The 18,207-nt window shown below is 46.8% G+C and overlaps 1 protein-coding gene across 7 annotated transcripts in view; it reads left to right on the forward strand.

Annotated features, from left to right (window-relative positions):
• ARHGEF1 (Rho guanine nucleotide exchange factor 1) overlaps positions 1–10,591 on the forward strand; it is a 520,185-nt gene extending 509,594 nt beyond the window's left edge. For all 7 annotated transcript variants that reach the window (XM_086933027.1, XM_086933031.1, XM_086933029.1 and 4 more), the window contains 2 exons: positions 1,925–2,018; positions 8,522–10,591. In XM_086933027.1, the coding sequence (XP_086789153.1) occupies positions 1,925–1,999 (75 nt within the window). In that variant the 3' untranslated portion in view covers positions 2,000–2,018; positions 8,522–10,591. The remainder of the gene's footprint in view (positions 1–1,924; positions 2,019–8,521) is intronic.
• The last annotated feature ends 7,616 nt before the right edge of the window (positions 10,592–18,207 follow it).

Raw genomic sequence — 18,207 nt, forward strand, 5'->3', positions numbered from 1 at the left:
AGACACTAACCATAGATTAACCATTTTTGCAAGTACACCAAAACAAAGTGGTTCAGCGGACTATCCCTAAATTCCTGCCAAAGGTCATTCCTGCCTTTCATATCAACCAATCTGTTGAGTTGGCTGTGTTCTTTGCTCAACCAGATTCTGTGGCAGAACGTGCTTTGTACACTAGATGTGAAAAGAGCACTCTTTTACTATGTAGAAAGGACCAAACCTTTCCGCAACACAAAACAACTATGTCAACTTTACTCCACCCCTTAAAGGCAATCCCATTTCAAAATCAGGCATTGCAAGGTGTATAGTCAAACGCTTTCAGACCTACTATGCAAAAGCGAAAAGAACACTAACAATGCCCCCTAGAGTGCACTCCACACACAAACTAGGGGTTTCTATGGCATTCTTAGGGAATATACCTATAGATGACCTCTGCAAAGCTGTAACATGGTCTACACCTCACACATTCACAAAACACAATTGTGTAGATGTGTTGGCAAGACAGCAAGCTAGTGTGGGCCAAGCAGTTTTACATACACTATTTCAAACGACTGCAACAACTACAGGTAACCACCTCTTTGGGAGATAACTGCTGTATACTCTATGCTAAACATATGATCTACAGCTCACATGCCCGAACAGAAAATGCTACTTACCCAGTATGCATCTGTTCTTGGCATGTAGAGCTGTAGATTCACATGCGCCCACCCGCCTCCCCGGGTACCTATACCTGTTGCAGTAATATCTTACCTAGATACATACATGGATGGACATCCCTTAGTACTCTTACTAACTCCATTATAACCCTCTGCGGCAAACAATTTAACAATGGAGCTGATGCCCATTCGCACTATTACCGAAAGGAGGAGTCACATACCTGGTGACTGAAAAAGACTTCTTCGAACAAAAACAAAGTGCAAACATCCGGACCCAACACTAGATGGCGAGCTATGCAAAGCATGTAAATCTACGGCTCTACATGCAAAGAATAGATGCCTACTGGGTAAGTAGCATTTTCCTTTCCTCCATAGGATAACATTGACTTTTTATATGAAAAGTGTTGAGTTGGAAAATCTAAGAAATCCTTTAAAACTAACTAAAAAAACAAAAGCGCTTTTACTTTCCTGTTTACAGGAAATGTCCCAGTGCAGTATCCAGGTATACTGCACTGTGTAAGAAAAGTAATCTGAAAAGTAACTTACATGGTGTTCGCCTAAAAATCCTATACAGAGTAAATGTACTGTATTCTGAAAAGCATTGCATTACCAGTAACACTAATGTAATCAAATTAAAGTATATTTGCAATTGCAATTAACTGTTTACAAACTACATTACTACTGTAAAGTATTTATTGCTTACATGTGCCAGGCTTGCTTGGTTCTAGAAAATAAAATCGCTAAAAGAATATTTTTAAACACAAACAATTGGTCTGAATTTCAGTCTTTGAGTGTATGAATTCATTTGCTGACTGATTTTGTACAACAAATGCTTAACACTGTCCTCTGATACTGCCTTACTGCTCGACCACACAACCACAAATAGAGAGTTAGGAGCTATCTACTTTACTCTGCCTACCTTTTGGGTTCCACTGGACTCTGTGCACATTATACCTCACTTTGGTATAGTATATACAGAGCCAGCTTCCTATAATAGGTTTTAAATTAAACTATTTCAAACGTTTAGTTAGCTACCCTTTATGACAGTAAGTACCAGTCCCCCTACTGAGTAGTTAATATCTCAGCATGGCCGTCCATCTCTTGGGTGCCTTTTGCCTTTAGCAGATCTGGCCATCTTTATGCCAAGCTCCAGTTTGGGGCTCGAAGTGTGCATTGCTCTTTCCCCTTTTTCTCTCTACTTGAAATATCTTGCCTCATTGCTCCCCGCATATATGTGCAGCTCGACCCACTTCCACTCTTGTTGCTTGTAGGTCATGGAAGAAGAACATTTCCACTTACAGCAAGTGATTGCCAAGTTCACGTCCTCGCAGCAAAGTTTTACCTAAGAGCAGAGTGCCCAGACAGGTAAAATTAAATACTTTGTACAAACAAACTTCACGTTTATTCACATTGATCTATTGTTTATATGGATATTTTGCGGTTTTGTATTGCTAAATTGAATTTTAAATATGTATGTTTGCTCTAAATTCTGACTACTAGCGCCCAGTAGCAATTGATTAATAGTGTGTGTTTTATTAATAGCTAGGTTCTTTCATGATAAAATTAAAAATATCATTGATGATTTGGGTGGGGTTTATCCTCAATCTGAGGCGGGATGGTGGGCATTGAGGGAACAGGTGTGGAGGCGGCGGGGGTTAATTTAGAAGATGGTCCGGTTAATCAGTTATCTGAATTTCTGCCCCTTGAAGCAGAGGACTTTTATGGACTAGCGTGTGGGATTCCCTCTGGATCTCCCTTAGACCCACTGCCCTATAAAATCTGTAAAGAGTTTAAGGCTGAGCTATTTCCCACACTCCATCAGATTTGTAATCAGTCGCTTACTGATGGAGTGGTTCCATCTCAATGGAAGCAAGCTGTGGTGACAACCTTGCTAAAAAAAGCCTTCCCTTGACCTGGACGGTCCTAAAAAATTATAGGCCCATCTCTCTCTTGCCCTTTCCTGCTAAAATTGTGGAACCTGTAGTTAGCAGTACTCTCTCCTAATTTTTGGAACAACATAACTTATTGGAGGAGGTCCAGTTTGGTTTTTGGCCATCCCATGGTACCGAGACGGCCTTGGTGACCGTGATGGACAAACTTAGGAGTTGGTCAGACAGGGGACAGTCAGCAGTACTTATTTTGCTTGACCTGTCGGCCGCCTTCGACACGGTCAACCATAGAATCCTGCTGAGAAGGTTGAGGGAGGTGTGGGAGTAACAGGGTGTGCTATGAAATGGTTCCAGTCTTTTTACTGGACAGACAGCAAGCAGTGTCTCTCTCCCCCTATCAATCTGCATTTAACAAAATCACGCATGGTGTACCGCAGGGCTCGGCCATCAATCCCATTTTATTTAATATCTACATGAAACCACTAATGACGGTCATCAAAAAGCATATTATTAACATCATAAACTATGCTGATGACATGTAGCTGATTCTCTCTCTTGAGGGAGATCAGTCAACTTCATTGGAAGTGTTTCATAGTTGTTTGCGGGACACGGCGTTGTGGTTGAGGAAAAACTCGCTGCAATTTAATGCTGACAAGACGGAGCTGCTCTTCTGTACTACAGAAAGGCTTCCCTCCAGGCTGCCCAGTCATTTCTGGCCCATGGACACCCCGACGGTCATTCAGCCTGTAAAAGACTGTCCGCAACTTGGGTGTGACATTTGACAGCAAACTAACTTTGGAAGTGCAGGTGACAAAAACAGTGGGCTGTTGTCTGGCCATTATTAGATCACTGAGGAAGATTTTCCCTCTGCTCCCTCCTTTGCCGCGCACATTAATAGCACACAGTACATACTTTGCAGATTAGATTATTGCAACGCCTTGCTACTTGAGTCTCCTAACTTTCTATTTGATAGGCTGTAGAGGATCCAGTCAACGGCAGCCAAATTAGTGCTTGGCTGGCCCAGAAGGTCCTCTTCCTCTTTGGCTGAATTGTATTGGCTTCCACTGAGACAAAGAGTCCAGTTTAAATCTCTCTGCCTAGTGTTCCTAGTGTTTAAAGCCCTAAATAGGTTGGGGCCCGTGTCCTTTCAAAATAAATTTGGATGGTATGTCCCCATGAGAATTCTGCGCTCCTCGGGGGCAAAGTTAGTAAAGGTATATAGATTCAGGAAAGTGAGATCAGGTGGTAGATCCTTTGAGGTGTCAGCTGCGAAGCATTGGAATGCTTTACCCCTGGAACTTAGACAAGTTAGTGATCTCCTCCTTTTTAGAAGGAGGATAAAAATATTTCTATTTCCGAAGATTTAGACGGTTGTCTGTAGTGCGGCCCTATACTTGCTATGTCTCTAAAAGTGCTAGCGCCAGGATGCTTGTCAGGTGACAGTGCGCTCTAGAAATATATTATAAATAAATAAATGACAACAAGCAGTAGTAACTCTGCAAGTAGTTGTTTCACATGATTTAGTGCCCTGGGTAACTGTTTGGCAGGATCCCAGGTCACACTCTATGTACATCAGCAGTTTAGCAAAAAGTGGAGGCAACCATGCAAAAAGAGGGCACTTTCTTACATGGGGTCAAGAAGTAACCGGTCTTCCAGCTGGGAGTAAACGGGCAGCCACTCACCCTCTGGTACATGGCGTCGTAGGGCATGCCTCAGTTGTAAATACCGAAACTGCTCTCGGTCGGCCATTTGATATTCTTTTTGGAGGTTTGCAAATTTGACTATGGTCCCGTTCCGCCATATACACTCTAGGGTGTCTATGCCAATAAGGCTCCATCCACGGAATCCCTGCAGGGGTCCCACGTCGCTCAATGCATTGCTTTCCCGTATTGGTGTTAGTTGTGTCAATTTAGATTCCAATCCCATTAGCTTAGTGGCTGCATGCCACGCTCTATCTACCGTTTGAGTATGATTAGGTAGAGACTTCACCCTTTTTCCACTGTACAGGCCCGCAAGATATCCCCGTTCCCCATTGTGTGTCGTCAACTCGGTATGCCGGTCCAGCATGGGGTGCGAAGGCCCAGCCATTAACATTAATTAGTTGGGCTGCCAAGTAGTAACACTGAACGCCTGGGACCGCCAGTCCTCCCTCAAAGACCCCTGTTGAAGTTTTTTCAGAGCAATGCATGGTTTGCCATCCTGCCACAGGAGGTGGTGCTGTTCCCCTTGAAAAAAGGTATCCGGGACCTTGTGGGGGGTGTTCTGCAATGCATAGAATAGTTGCGGTAGGCCTATCATTTTAAACAAAACTGCTCTGCCATGGGGGATATCCGTAACCACCACCAGTGTGCCACATCTCCCCGTAGTCTCATCAGTTGGGGGTGGATATTTAATTTTAGGAAGTCCTTGGCTGTCTTAGTGATCCATAGGCCTAAGTATTTGAATTTGTCGTATTGCAGTAGGTCCCCACAGTCAGCTGTGAGTGGCGGGAGTTCACCAGTGAGATTAAAGAGAATACGAGATTTATCCCAGTTGATCTGGTATCCAGAGTATGTACCAAAGATTCAGAGTATGTTGATGAGTCTGTGGAATCTCTGCCTCTGTCTGTGAGCGTATAGTAGTACGTCATCCGCATATAATGAAATATGCTCCTCCCACCCATCCCCCAACATAGATACCTCTGATTAAGGGGTCCCCTCGGATCTATGCTGCGAGTGGTTCCAGTGCCATCGCGAAGATTATCTGGGAGAGTGGTCACCCTTGGTGCATACCCCTGCGAAGCACGAACGATATACAGACAGACCCTTTACCCGAACGCGGGCCCTTGGGTCACAGTAGCTGGGGTGGAACCATGCTCAAAACTTTGGTCCAAAACCCAGCCTGGATGGCACTGAAAGACTTTTTGGCGTCTATTAAGGGGAGGCCTGGAACAGTTGCTCAATGATACCACCCCAATACTGCAACAAACAGGATAGGGTTGGGTGACAAACTCTCTGTCACAAGACTATGCACCCCTGGAAATTGTTGGACCGCTAGGGGATCTTACTGGTGGTAAACCACCTTACAGGCTCATTGAACGCCAGGGCTGACAAACTCCGCCTTCGGTGCCTAGCAGGTCACAAGTGGTGGTTACTCACAGATGTAGCTCAAGGTCTCCTCCGCGAACGGGGAGAATTTTTCTTGATTTGCTTGCCACTGCTGAGAACACGCAATGTCGGCACTTCTGCTCATTGGAGTTTCCAAGGTATCTCTCACTCAGATATGCATTCTGCCTCGAACTTGGGACTCCTGTACATGTGTCCGCCGATACCACTTCTGCCCAGAGTTCTCAAGAAGATCAGAACTGACCAGGCCCAAGTTTTCTTATTGGTTCCAAATTGGAAAGCGCGAGTATGGTTTTCAGAACTCCTGGGCTTGAGCATCTGCCTTTTGATCAGGATGTCCCTCCAGGATGATCTTCTGTCTCAGCAGAAAGACCGGGTCCTCCACGTTGGCCTTCACGAACTCAATCTTTGTGCATGGAGCTTGAGCAGCGCCAGTTGAAAGTGTGCGACCTCCTTCCTGAGATAGTCGATGTCACCATGGCAGCCAGACATCCCTAGAGGAAGTCTGTATATGCCTGTTGCTAGGACAAATTTATAGTTGTGTGTGGCGCATGCCAAATGGAGCCCCTTCAGGCCCAATTGTCTGATGTCCTGTTTGTTCTGTCCCTCGTCTTGCTTTTGGACAGGTTAAAGGTAATCTTACAGGCCTTTCTGCCTTCATGCAAATACCTGACATGCAAATTCTTTTTTTAAATCTGCAGTTGTGGTGAGTTTTTTTTGAAAGAGTGCAGCATCTGTTTCTCCCTTCTCCTTTCTCCATTTGTGATGCCCCAATGGGACCTCAATCTCGTTCTTACTAATTTATTGTGTACTCCATTTGAGCCGCTCCACCCCATCAAAACTATGTTCCTTGTTGCCATCACCTCAGCACAGTGTGTGAGTGGGCTACAGGCTCTGTGTGTTCATCCACCATTACTCTACCTCCTTCCCCAAGAAGCTGTTTCTGCCTGACTCATCTAAGTAGGAGAGACTTCATTGCTTGGATCCCTAAAGAGCGCTCAGTTTCTACATCAATCTTACCCATGAATAGAGGCTGGATGATCTGGAAAAATAGGCAAGGCTGTACAGAAACATACCATCTCGCACAGGATTGTGCTTTGCATTAAGATCTGCTGCGCATTGGCTAGAAAGCCGACTTTGGAAGTAATGCATGCTCATTCTACTAGGGCCATAGCTACCGCTGCTGCACTAGCATGCGGAGTGCTTGTGCTAGACATATCCAAGGCTGCTACTTGGACGTCCCTCCATACATCCAGAAAGCACTATCGCCTAGACAGCCAAGTCTGCAGAGAAGGGCACTTTGCTGGCTCTGTCATCCAGGACTTTCTGGTTGGTTTCTATTCACAGTCCACCTCCAATTAGGTTTTGCTTTCGCATCTGTTCAGAAGATGAGGAATCTGCGACTTGAAGTCTCTACTAGAATAACTTACTTTCTTTAACACTCATTCTATTAAAGACTCTAGCTGCAGAGTGCTCACCGACCCCTCCGGTCCTCCCCATTCTGTGATTGGACTCCTGCCATTAATAAGATCCAAGGTGAAGAATCAGTTCACTGGGCTATCTATTTGTTTTTGGGCTCTGCATCTCGGGGTGCGAACAGTTTCAAAAGCAATAGATGTCAGCACGCATGAGTGGCACCTGTATAGGCACTGAATATGACTTATAGAGTGGAGCGGTACAAGCGAGGAGCCAATCAGCACCATCTTCTGGCATGCAGAGGTATAATGGAAAAGTTTCTAGATACAGTCTGATGCCTGAGGACTATTCAAAAGGTGAGGAATCTGCGGCTAGATAAACTCTACAAGAAAGATCGTTACCAAAGGAAAGTACCTTATTTGTTGTGATTGCATTGTACCTCAGTAACCCCCAGCACAGATAAGGTCCCTTTTGAAATGATTAGAGGCGGATTTCCAGTTATGAAGTTGATACCTGCACAAATAAGATAAATGAAAGTGTATGGAAGTGGTGGATCAACATATGACAACAGTCACATGGGTCATAAGGTAATGCAAGGAAATTAGGTCAAAATCAAATGTGAATAAGTGGGACAGGCATTGTCAAATCTAAGTGCCCATATTGTGTACAAGTTGTGGTTGGAAACAGGATAGAACTTGAAAATGGCCAGACATGGAATTTAGGATGGGTGGCAGTATATCAGAAGGGTGGCATGCGTACAGGTTCGGAGGAGGGCGATGAGGATGCAGCAAGCTGGTCTTTAATGCCAGATACATATTCTCAGGACAGGAGGAGAGGATTAGGATGTGGTACTTGGGATTGAGCACCGAGTACAAGGGGAGATGCTGGAGATGCCTGTCCTTTTGTTCGTTCATCAAATAGGCAAATACCAGAGCCCGGCGGGGTCGGACAGTTAAGAATTCGCAGACCAACAGGACACAGGATTTCCTGAGTGGGTAAATATTTCCACTGCCTCGTGGGATTTAGGGCTTATTCCATTTTGTAATTATTTGTTGACTGTTGGATCTGTTTAGCTTAATATCAGTTGGTTCATGTTTTTCTCCTTTCTACTTTTCTTTGCGTTTTCCCCTAACCCTCATGTCTGTGTTGGCCCTTGTGCTGGTTGTTGTGTATTTATCCTTCTCCTTTGTTTATGTGAAGAAAAGCAAATGTGTTGTGACCTTAATATAGATGACTGTTTACTACATAATGAATGTTCCAATGTATCCAGGGACAAAGTTAAAGTTTTGTCGATGTTGGAACCCTGAGACCTGGCCTGTAAGGTGTCCCAGGATGGTTGCAAAATAAACCTCCGGTTACTTAAAGAAACACATCAGAGTGATTGTTACAGAATGTTACTTTGTATGATTTTTTAAGTTCTTTCGCTCATATATGTATGCCTTTCTATTGATCCTTGCAGATTGTTCCTGATGTACAAAGAGGAATTTGTGGGGCTTCCTGAACGCTCGCTTGCTGCACTAGATAATCCCGCAGAGTGACCCTGGGACCTGGAGACACCCTTCCACTGGGATCTCCTCTGTGCTCCAGCACTTTCTTTCTTTCCTTCAAACTGTTACACTGCCAAAGTAGGACACTTGTACATAGGTATTGTCCAGGCGTATGCATACAATCGTGTCATGATTAAAACTGTGCAAAGTGCCATAGGGGCAGAAGCAATCGGCTATGTGAGCGACTGTGTTGAGGTGAGGGAGGTGTGGAAATAACCCTTCAATTGATTAGGCATGTGGTGTGAGCTCCATGTTGAAGGGGCAATGATTGACTTTCACCAGTTCATCACACCTTCTGGTTTAGAGAAATGGCCTCCTGGCAGGGACAAACATCAGCTGTGCTTGAAAAGTGTCAGAGGAAGTGTTTCCAACAAGATGGGAACTCCTGCGCCTCTGCTGGGACAGCTGTGCTTTCCCCAACAGAATGAAACCTCTGCTGAGATATTCCAGGGTGTACTTCTGTATGACCCCATAGTTACTCCCTCATTCCAATGCTGCACCTCAATTTTCAACAGAAATCCCATTATCATGTGACCTGTGTGAAAATAAGGCTCCAAGTGTTAACTTTTAATCAGAAATAGAATTCACTAAGCCACAGCGGATGAAGAGAGCAGTCTGGCTTCAAACCGAGCCAGTCAAGTTGTGAATTTGACACTCAGCCTCTCCCTATCATGGCTTGTTACGAGACTATTGATCGAATCCACCAATTGAAAATCTTCTGAAGTGGCCAAAGACAGGACACCCTCACCAAGGATCACGGAATTGCAAACTTCTGGAAGCGCGTGACACGATCACAATCTGCACACATTTGTGGTGCTGCACGAGCTCGTACTACCTTAAACTGCGAGTTGAGTCTGCAGTAGTGCACATAGACCTCACCAAAGTGCCTCTTCGCTTTTTAATTTTTTTAAAATTTATATATATATGTATTCCAGGGTATTTTTTTATATATTTGAATAAAACGGAACGTAGCTGTATAGGAGCGTGAGCTATTCACCTGCACAGATGGTGTTTTTATATATAATATATATTTTAGCGTTTTACCTTTATCGCTTGTTGTGATGGGGTGTTCTTTCTCAGCTCCGTTCTTCCTCGTACCCAACGCCCTACTTTCAGTATTGTTTTGGTTGTCAGTGCCATGTAGCGGCAGGCTCTTTGAACAAGTATTTCCTCTCAGTAGAGAGACAATGCAAGGCTTAGTGGGGGTTTTGAGATTCCATAACTTGTAGCCATGATTGCTCAAGCAAAACCTCGGTTTCCTCTTCCATCCCGTCTTTTGCTTGGTCCTATCCTCCGACCCCCTTGTTTCTTAAGTCATGACAGTGCTGAGGGGTCAGAGAGGTTGGTGACCAGTCTTTGAAAACTCTGCCTTTCCTACTCACTTCATTGTCAGTACTGCCAAGTGGTGCCATGTTATTCCTTGCCAAAATGTGTTGTTATGTGTCTTTTACACATTAACCGAATGCGCACTCGCCTGCAATCTAGTGTTAAAAAGTAATTTCCATTTTCAGTTGGTCAAGAAAATGGGAGAGCTTAAAAGAAAATCAGCTTTTGTGGTATTATGTTTTTTTAATTATGCGTCTACGTCTGTGGGACCAAAAATGAAAACTCTTACCCGTTCTCCTGCCCCAAAGGTAAAAGAATTTACGGCTGTAATATTGATGTCAGGTAGGCATGTCATTGTCCACTTTCCATTTTGCTTTAATATCGGAGAGGTCAGTTGTATAGATTATTCCTGAATTGTTTTGATTCCGTTTCTTCTTTGCAATGTTCTTAGCGCTTCTCTGCTGTCTGCAATGATTGGGGTGCTATGATATATTTGTTGTGGTGGTTCGGATCTCTCCCCTTCTTTCCTCACCCTCGTGACTGTATTTTATGTTATGCTAGCGGGGCATTGAGATGCTGCGGGGAAGGAGAGGAACTTTGGGGAGGAGGGTAAGAGTGAGTGTAGGTACTTCCACAATAAAAGCCAGCTGTGCTCCCACTTAGGCCATGTGTGATTTCTTAACAGACTTCATGAAAGCTCAAGAGCTTGTTAATCCTAGTTCAGTATCAGTAATGGTGTTTGTCGATGAATGTACAGAGGGATACAAGAGCCAAGGGGACAACTTGCTTTTAACTCACCCCATCAAGTCAAAATTCTCACCTATAGAACTCTATTCTATCTCTACCTTTATTAGTACCGTTTGTGGCAAGAATCTATTGTGAAATAGCTTCCTAGTATGAGCTTGCCTTTAGAAACCATTTATACGAATATTCCTCTTGTATGTCGGCATAGTACAAATGAAGAAACGAAACCCCATTCTTCACCACTCCCTTCACACTCACTTCCCATAAGCCACCAATCCTTAGCGTATGCTTCCTTTTTTGGAAACTATTCTCGTGATAAGATCCTTGTTCTGATAAACAACTTACATACTCTTAAAATCTGTCCATGCCTAATCAAATGTTTTCAGCATGCGTAGCTGTAGATCACATGCTTTGCACACTCCTGCCATTTAGTGTTGGTGTCAGAATGTTACAAGTTGTTTGTCTTCTAAGAAGAATTGGTTTTAAGGTTACTCGTGATACCTCACTCTGAAACCCACCAGGACACAGACTCCAGCTCAGATTTATTTTTCTACCCTCTAATTCGGAAATGTCCCCAAAACTCCATTGGGCTGTGCACCAAAGTACATAATATTTGCCACCACAAGACAAGTGCATCGTTTGAAAAGAAGCCAGAAAACAAGCAGTTGTGGGACAAATCATCAACAGCTGAACAGCTTTACCGCCAAGTACATTCACTTATGTTATCCAAATCGACTGAACAGTATGTCTTATGTTATGCTATGTTAAAATATTTATAGAGCGCATGACTGCCCCAACAATGGGACGTCCCAGCGCTGCCTGTATGATAGAGTGGGAAAGAGAGGCAGCTTAGTGATCGGAGAATATCCAACTCTTCACAGCCTTTCTAACAAGTATTGGCATAGCCAATAGGTCTCGCATTTGGGACCTTATGTGTTTAGCCATGCAACAGTTGGTGTTGTTGCACCAAAGATATTCTGCTGCATAACTAAATACTTATAGGGTCCAAAAGCGAGACCTATTGGATATGCCAATTCGTGTTTGGTTTATGTTGCTGTTTTCATTAAGATTCCAGATCTACAATAGCTGGACTTGTTTTCATTGCTCTGAATGTTGTTTCCATTCTGGTTGTAGGAAGTAGTCATTCCTGAGCGTGTGGGAGCTGCCTAGCTGTGCGCATGCGCCAAACTTTGCAAATGAGAAAAAGCCTGGTGCAGGCGCAATTTACAAGTGTGGCGTGTGTGAGCCCCAGACAGCATGACTCACTCACACAGGAGTTCATGCACTGCACCTGCATACTCAGCATGGTTTAAGGAAACTCGACCCACTCCCTCGCAGGCATCGAACACATATTTACCAAGAAACTCTGAGAAGGGCCTGCCTGCTGCAGTGACGGCTGGTGGTGTGTGTGCATGGTGAAAGCATGCACTGATGGCTGGTGGTGTGTGTGCCTGGTGAAAGCATGCAGTGACGGCTGGTGGTGTGTGTGCCCGGTGAAATCGTGCACTGACGGCTGGTGGTGTGTGTGCCTGGTGAAAGCGTGCACTGATGGCTGGTGGTGTGTGTGCCTGGTTTAAGCGTGCACTGACGGCTGGTGGTGTGTGTGCCCGGTGAAATCGTGCACTGACGGCTGGTGGTGTGTGTGCCTGGTGAAAGCGTGCACTGATGGCTGGTGGTGTGTGTGCCTGGTTTAAGCGTGCACTGACGGCAGGTGGTGTGTGTGCCTGGTGGAAGCATGCACTGACGGCAGGTGGTGTGTGTGCCTGGTGGAAGCATGCACTGACGGCTGGTGGTGTGTGTGCCTGGTGAAAGCGTGCACTGACGGCTGGTGGTGTGGGTGCCTGGTGAAAGCGTGCACTGATGGCTGGTGGTGTGTGTGCCTGGTGAAAGCGTGCACTGACGGCTGGTGGTGTGTGCCTGGTGGAAGCATGCACCGACGGCTGGTAGTGTGTGGCGGCTGGTGGTGTGTGAAGGCTGGTGGTGTGTGTGCCGGGTGAAACTGTGCACTGATGGCTGGTGATGTGTGTGGCTGGTGAAAGCGAGCACTGATGGCTGGTGGTGTGTGTGCCTGGTGGAAGCCTGCACTGACGGCTGGTGGTGTGTGTGCCTGGTGGAAGCGTGCACTGACGGCTGGTGGTGTGTGCTTGCTGGAAGCGTGCACTGACGGCTGGTGGTGTGTGCTTGCTGGAAGCGTGCACTGACGGCGGTTGGTTTGTTTGCCTGGTGGAAGCGTGCACAGACGGCTGGTGGTGTGTGTGCCTGGTGGAAGCGTGCGCTGACGGCTGGTGGTGTGTGTGCCTGGTGGAAGCGTGCACTGACTGCTGGTGGTGTGTGTGCGCGCCTGGTGGAAGCGTGCACTGATGGCTGGTAGTGTGTGTGCCTGGTGAAAGCGTGCACTGAAGTTTGGTGGTGCGTGTGCCCTGTAAAAGTGTGCACCGACGGCTGGTAGTGTGTGACAACTGGTAGTGTGTGTGTGCCTGGTGGAAGTGTGCACAGACGGCTGGTGGAAGTGTGCACTGATGACTGGTGGTGTGTGTGCCTGGTGGAAGTGTGCATTGACAGCTGGGTGTGTGTGTGCCTGGTGGAAGCGTGCACGGATGGCTGGTGGTGTGTGTGCCTGGTGGAAGCATGCACTGACAGCTGGTGGTGTGTGGGCCTGGTGGAAGCGTGCACGGACGGCTGGTGGTGTGTGTGCCTGGTGAAAGCGTGCGCTGACGACTGCTGATGTGTGTGCCTGGTGGAAGCAGGAGCATTCACAGATATAGAAGACACAAATGAAACTGACGAAGAGGGAGGGAGAGAAAGGGGGAGTGCGAGCAGAGGAGCATGATTCACAGCTAGAAGGCACAAATTAAGCTGACCAGGAGGAAGCGTGCACTGACGGCTGGTGGTGTGTGTGCCTGGTGGAAGCGTGCACTGATGGCTGGTGGTGTGTGTGCGCCTGGTGAAAGCGTGCACTGAAGGCTGGTGGTGCGTGTGCCCTGTAAAAGTGTGCACCGACGGCTGGTAGTGTGTGACAACTGGTAGTGTGTGTGTGCCTGGTGAAAGTGTGCACTGACGGCTGGTAGTGTGTGCGCCTGGTCGAAGTGTGCTCTGACGACTGGTGGTGTGTGTGCCTGGTGGAAGTGTGCACTGATGGCTGGGGGTGTGTGTGCCTGGTGGAAGCGTGCACTGATAGCTGGGGGTGTGTGTGCCTGGTGGAAGTGTGCGCTGTCGACTGGTGGTGTGTGCCTGGTGGAAGCGTGCACTTACGGCTGGTGGTGTGTATGCCTGGTGGAAACGTGCACTGATGGCTGGTGGTGTGTGTGCCTGGTGGAAGCGTGCACTGATGGCTGGTGGTGTGAGTGCCTGGTGGAAGCGTGCACTGACAGCTGGTGGTGTGTGGGCCTGGTGAAAGCGTGCACTGACGGCTGGTGGTGTGTGTGCCTGGTGAAAGCGTGCACTGACGACTGCTGATGTGTTTGCCTGGTGGAAGCAGGAGCATTCACAGATATAGAAGACACAAATGAAACTGACGAAGAGGGAGGGGGATAAAGGGGGAGTGCGAGCAGAGGAGCATGATTCACAGCTAGAAAACACAAATTAAGCTGACCAGGAGGGAGGGGGAAAAGGGAGGGGGTAGTTGCTGATTACAAAAACACAGATGGCAGCTGTGCACGTGCACAAGCTTGTGAACGCATGCTGTAGGCCAGCAAAAGCCTCTGGTGGCACTTTTAAAAGCCACTTACTAAATGTCTCGAAGAGACATCGCATGCGCTGTCTCAGGCAAGACCTAAAAACCCAGTGCTCCGAGATGCAATGAGTAGGAAAAGGTAGGGAGTTCCAAAGGGCAGGCACCAATGCCTTGAACGAGTGACCACCTACTCTGGCCCTGCGTACCCGAGGCACTCGGGCCAGATGGAGATCTGCTGAGCGCAGAGCACGGCCAGGTGGGTAAGGGAGACACATATCACTCAGAATTCTAGGGCAGAGCCCTGGAAGATCTTATGAAGGGTGCAAAAAGTTTTAAAGTGGATTCTCTGTTCTATTGGCAGCCAGTGTAACCAGCGCAGGAGGTCAGAGATGTGACAGTACTTAGTGAGCGCAAACGGAGCGCAGGCTGCAGCATTCTGGGCACGTTGGTGGCCCTTGATCACTGACTTTTTAGAGCCAAGGAACAACGCATTGCAGTAGTCCAATCTAGCCAGGACAATGGATTGGACAATCCGCTGCCGGGTGTGGGGGATCAACTAGAATAGGCTTTTAGCCACGTAGCAGTCCAAAGCAGGTGCCTGCTACTGATTTAGCGTGGGCATCAGAGGAGAGGGTGCCATCCACCCGAACTCCCAGGTTCTTGACCACAGATTTAGGCTGGGGGGATGCACCAAAGATGGAAGTCCCTACCCACAAGGAGGGCTTCAGATTTGGTGGAATTCGATTGGAAGTAATTGTCAGCCGTCTAATCAGAGATAGCAGTCCAGTCTTCCTCAAATTCTGCTGAATGCTGACACCAAGGAGATGTTCCTGGCTTTTGCTGCCAGAAGTCGGATATAGACATTGAATAGGGTAGGGCTCAATGCTGAGCCCTGTGGAATGCCACAGCGTAGCGGGTGTATGAGGGAGTAGAAAGGAGGGGAGATGACTTGAAAGGTCAGGTCGGCCAGGAAAGACGAGAACCAAGAGAGGGCCTTGCCATCGATGCCGATCTCCCTCAGTTGATGTAGTAAAATCTTGTGGGAGACAATGTCGAAAGCTGTGTTCAGGTCAAGCAAAATCAGCGCCAAGGTTTTGCCCCCGTCCAGAGAGTCCCGTAGGTGCTCCGTAACCGTAAGCCGAGCGTACTCCTTACTGTGCCGAGGCCAGAAACCATTTTGAGATGAGTCCAGTATAGACTTGACTTCCAGATATTGAGTTAAAATAGGATTAATGCTTGATTCTGTAATTCTGTTGAGAAACGGACGCATGGAGATTGGTCGGAGGTTTTCAGGCCTGGAAGCCTCCAGTGTCGGTTTTTACAGTATAGGAACAACGTCGGTGTGTTTCCCAGATTTGGTGATAGACCCAGAGGATAGAGACAGATTGATCAGTTCCAGGCACCCAGGTGAGAGATATTGCTGGAACTTTGTGAAAATGTCAGGTTTCAGAGGATCATCTGGGGACCCTGACTTTACCTTGACAAACAAGGCTTCCAGGGTTTTGGAGGAAATAGGAGGAAAAGAGGAGAGAGAGTGGATCTCAAGGGCAAATAGAGGACTCCTCAGGGGGTCAGGAGCTGTACTCCCAGGACACAAAACTGCTAAAGATACGCTCAACCTTACTGATGAAGAATTTAGACAGTACCTGCACTGCAAGTTGGAAGATATGGTGCCGTTGGGGGCAGAGAGGGATTTCAACATATCTTTCAGGAGGGTAAAAATAGTTTTGGTATGGTTATTACTTGTGTTATTCTTATTTGCATAGTATGCAGCCCTAGTCTTCTGGACCAGTTTATGATGGGCCTTAATTGCTTTACTATACCGTGATTTGGCTATAGGGTCGTAAGACCATCTCCAGGCTCATTCTGGAACCTTACAATTCTTCTTGCTTATGTTAGTGACTCGTCAAGCCAGGCGTTGGCCCACGCACTTTTAGAGTCAGTTAGTTTGGCCGGGATACACCTATCCAGAGCTTGAGTGACCCACCCTAGGAAGGATTTATTGGCTACCTCTATATTAGCGGGCCACTCCAGTCTCTGAGTACTTAGGGCAGTTTGGAAAGCAGCAGGGTCCAGTTTATGCCAAGGACATTTATTCAAAGAGTTACGATGGGGCTGTAATTTGGAGCCTGCTAGATGTATCGGTAAGAAATTAAGGGAGTGGTCAGTCCAAGTCATAGGAAATGTGGCCTGCACCCCTAAGGATGGGAAATTCGAAAAAACTGGGTCGAGGAGGTGGCCACTTAGGTGTTGTTAAAGTTGGCTGTCTGGAGTACCAATGTGGTGACAGCATTGGCTAGGGCTTCTCTAAAGCCTTTCGACGGGCTAGGCGGGCGATAAATGAGTAGCCCAGAAAATGTCAAATTGTTCATCCGTGCAACTTTAAAAAGTGCGCTTTCACAGTTGGGGATACCTTCCGGGCTGAGACTACAGGTGTAGGTAGCTTTGTATTTAAATGCGATGCCCCTCTTTCCTGGCCTTTCTGTTCAAGTTGTTCATAGCGTGGCAGGCATGGTCAGGGCAATAGAGTCCTCAGAGAGCCACGTCTACGTAAGGAATAAAATATATGGGGACCCTTCAAGTAGAAGGTCAAACACCTCTGCGTAGGGCTTGACCAGACAGCAGCAATTTAGGCTACCGATTCTTGATTCCTTCAAATTGGAGGTGGGAGCGGCAGAGCGCAAGCAAGGGCTAACCTTAAAGTTGCCTTGATTTCAGCAAGAGGGACAAACAGCAGGGGAGTCAGTTGTGATTCCCACAAGGACCATCATAGCATAAGGCAAAAATAGCCTCACCCTAAAACCAATGATATAACTTATGTAGCTGTTCACTTTGCTTTACTGCACTGTTAATGTTATGCTCTGTGCTTACTATGTTCTTAGAATGTGTCTGGCTTCTAGCAGCTGTGCTGTGATTCAGTTGAGCTGGAGCTGTTGTGGGACTTGGTGTTCACCTTCTCTCCTCTCCATGTAGCCTTAATAAATCCTTATATACTTAAACCATGGCCAGTGTGATCAGTACAACCAACCTGTGGGGAAACAACGGAGCGGAGTGCCTGGCTCCTGACGACATACAGGCGTCGACGGGCACAAATGGGCTTGCCTTTGGCGCGCCCAGTTCGATGTGCATCAAATTCCTGGGGGGCACAACTTGCTCCTCCCAGGCACGACATGGATTGGCTGCAGCTGGCCAATCAGAGCAGAGCACAGTCTGTGTTTAAAAACATGAAACTACAAAGAACCGAGTCAAATGAAGCGGCGTACAAAATAGCTTTTCAGTGCAATCAGGCAGTTTCCAGTCACTAAAACCACTCGTACCAACAGCGCATCCGCGCTGAGACGTGCATCAAATAACTGGGGGGCACAACTGGTTCCTCCCAGGCTCGTCCCGGGTTGGTGAAACTGGCCAATCAGAGCAGAGCACGCCGTGTTTAAAAAATATAGAACTACATATGACAATGACTTATTTTGCAGGAGGACATGGAGAACAGACACTTTGAATTCTACCTATCCTGACATAAGAAATTCTCATTGGCGGACGAAGGCCGGGTCTGTTACTTCTGTCTCCTGAGGGACCACAATGAAAGTGTGTGTATGGCCTCTAACATCTTTCAATCCAAAAAGATAGGTCCTCACTGATGCTATCAAAGGTGGACATATAATACCAAACTCTACTCACCAACTGCAGCTGTTGATGAGAAATTCGGTGCCGTTTTCTCTGACGTTCATTTGGGGAGGACCAACCAGTAGCCCAGAAGACAAAAATCTGTGGCGTACCGCTTGCATTTCATTGCGGAACTCTGACTAAGAATTTCTGGACACTCCATTAAAACTGTATTCAGGACAAAGACAGCAC

Source organism: Lissotriton vulgaris, chromosome 7 (assembly GCF_964263255.1).
Source record: "Lissotriton vulgaris chromosome 7, aLisVul1.2, whole genome shotgun sequence".
In the NCBI taxonomy this organism is placed as follows: domain Eukaryota; kingdom Metazoa; phylum Chordata; class Amphibia; order Caudata; family Salamandridae; genus Lissotriton; species Lissotriton vulgaris.